General features: G+C 58.5%; 1 protein-coding gene across 1 annotated transcript in view; it reads right to left on the reverse strand.

Moving 5' to 3' along the window:
- The window catches only part of FBLIM1 (filamin binding LIM protein 1), a 2,595-nt gene extending 1,518 nt beyond the window's left edge, over nucleotides 1–1,077 (reverse strand). The window contains exons 1-4 of the mRNA XM_035901919.1: nucleotides 865–1,077; nucleotides 375–508; nucleotides 169–280; nucleotides 31–83 (exon numbers count right to left, since the gene is read on the reverse strand). Coding sequence (XP_035757812.1) covers nucleotides 31–83; nucleotides 169–280; nucleotides 375–508; nucleotides 865–1,060 — 495 coding nt within the window. The 5' untranslated portion in view covers nucleotides 1,061–1,077. The remainder of the gene's footprint in view (nucleotides 1–30; nucleotides 84–168; nucleotides 281–374; nucleotides 509–864) is intronic.
- Between the last annotated feature and the right edge of the window lie 936 nt (nucleotides 1,078–2,013).

Here is a 2,013-nt window from a genome sequence, read left to right on the forward strand (position 1 = left end):
GCAGTTTGCATGGTCCTGCTCCCGCATTGCCTCCACTGTTGGCTCCTGGGGCCCCACCGCTTTGTGGCAGAAGGCACAGATGTCTGCGGGAAGAAGGGGGAGGGGATCGGTGCCTCAGTTTCCCCAACTGGGGATGAGCCAACGTTGCACAGCTGGGTCCCCCCTTACCTCTGGAGCTGTCCCTCTCTGGGTTCCCATTCGCACCCTGCCACAGCAGCTTGCCTGCTTGCTCCTGGCAACATTTGGGCGGCTTCAATTCAGCAGGGAAGGCGGAAGGGGCCTGGTGAGCAGGGGAAGGCGAAGCCATGTTACATTTATGCCCTTGCTGGTGGGGAAACTGAGGCACCGGGGCAATTACACCCCATCATCCTCACCTGAAGGGTGGCGGGTGACGCCAGGTCCAATTGCTGCAGCGCTGGACCCAGCGCCTCCGCGGACAAGGGCTGGGGCGCTTCGGAGAGGACAAGGACCGGTGGGGATGAAGGCATGGGGGCCACTGGGCAGGTTTCTGTGTTGAAAGCCAGACACAGTGGGTTTAGGGGGAGCAATAATGTCCAACACCACCCCATCGCAATAACACCCCAACAGTTTTGCAGCAGCGCTTGCCGACTTGCCCCAAAAGTAAACGCCGTCCCGGACGGAGGGGACAAACAGCGCTGATAAGCACTCAGCAATGGAGAGCAAACACAGCCCTTCCCCGGCAGCCGGATCCATCCCAGGATGGGTGTAGGGATTTGGGGAATAAACCCCCCCAAAAAAACCCACATCCCCTCCTGCCTGCATGCGCATCCTTTAGCAAAGGATCTCTCTGCACCATCATCATCCTCCCGGCACAGCTTGCAGCCCACCACAGGCACTCCTCACCTCCGTTGGGCAATGCAGGGGGCCATGGTGGTGGGGTCCAGGCATGACGGGTGCCCGGGACCTCAGCACCACCCGGCCCCGTCTCCCTTTGGGTTTTCTCCTTGGTGGCTGCCTCCCTCCGCGGTGGCACCAGGGTGATGAAGATGGATGAAGCGATCCTCTTCTCTGCTTTCCCCGGCAACATCGTGGAAGCCATGGAAGGGCCAGACCTGGGTTCAATTTGGGGGAAAACAAGATAAAAGGGAGTGAAACCCACGGGTGCACCGGCAGCTTCTGCAGCCGTGCTGCCCTTCAGCCTCAACCCGCCTCCCTCCTCGCCCTCCCGGAAAGGGAGAAGGAATAAGCGTCCCCGTCCCACGTCACAGCAATAAATGGTGTCGTGCCTGGGAGGACACAGGGTAAAAGGTCCCAGCAAAGCAGCATCTGAAATCACCCATTTTTGTGCCTTTGTGGCCAAACCCCACCCTTTGTAAGCCTTTTAACCCCCTTTATTTCCTCTTATTGCCCCCACCTGGGATTAAATTCCCTGCAGGCAGCAGGAAAAAACCACCTTTCCTCTTAAAAATGGGGTTGCAATAGGATCTGCTTTTGCAAACCCTTTTTTGGGGTGTTTCTAGGTCCCCTGGCTCCCCATTCCCTCCCCACTTACACCCATTTTCCCGCTGATCACTTCTAGCAAAGGGCATTCCCCCCCCTTTATTTTTGCAGATGGGGAAACCAAGGCACGAAACTGCGAATCGCTGCATCCCCGTCACCAAAACGGCTGCCGAGCATCGCCTAGCGGCGCAGGCAGGATGCGCCCGACCCCCATAAACCCCGCTCGGGAAGGAAAAGGGATGTTTATTCAGCTTCCCAACGGGAAAGGCAGCCGGGGCGAAGCTTCCCCTTCCCAAATGGGATAGTTTTGGGGGGCGGGAACCCTGAGGCTTCAGCTGGGGCACCATGCCAGTAAAGCAGGATTCATCGCCGAGATGAATCAATGGCCTGAAAAATACCTGTGTGACGAGTTGCCCGGTCTCATGCCCTGGCCTGGGGCAGCTCCATTCCCCCAAAATCCCACTCATGGACGTCGGTGCATCCTTTTGGGGGGCAGCCGGTCCCCCCCGTGGCAGGGGAAAAGCTTCAGGACAGGCATGCTGGTGCATTCCG

The sequence above is a fragment of the Egretta garzetta genome, unplaced genomic scaffold, assembly GCF_000687185.1.
Source record: "Egretta garzetta isolate BGI_Z169 unplaced genomic scaffold, ASM68718v1 scaffold69, whole genome shotgun sequence".
In the NCBI taxonomy this organism is placed as follows: Eukaryota; Metazoa; Chordata; class Aves; order Pelecaniformes; family Ardeidae; genus Egretta; species Egretta garzetta.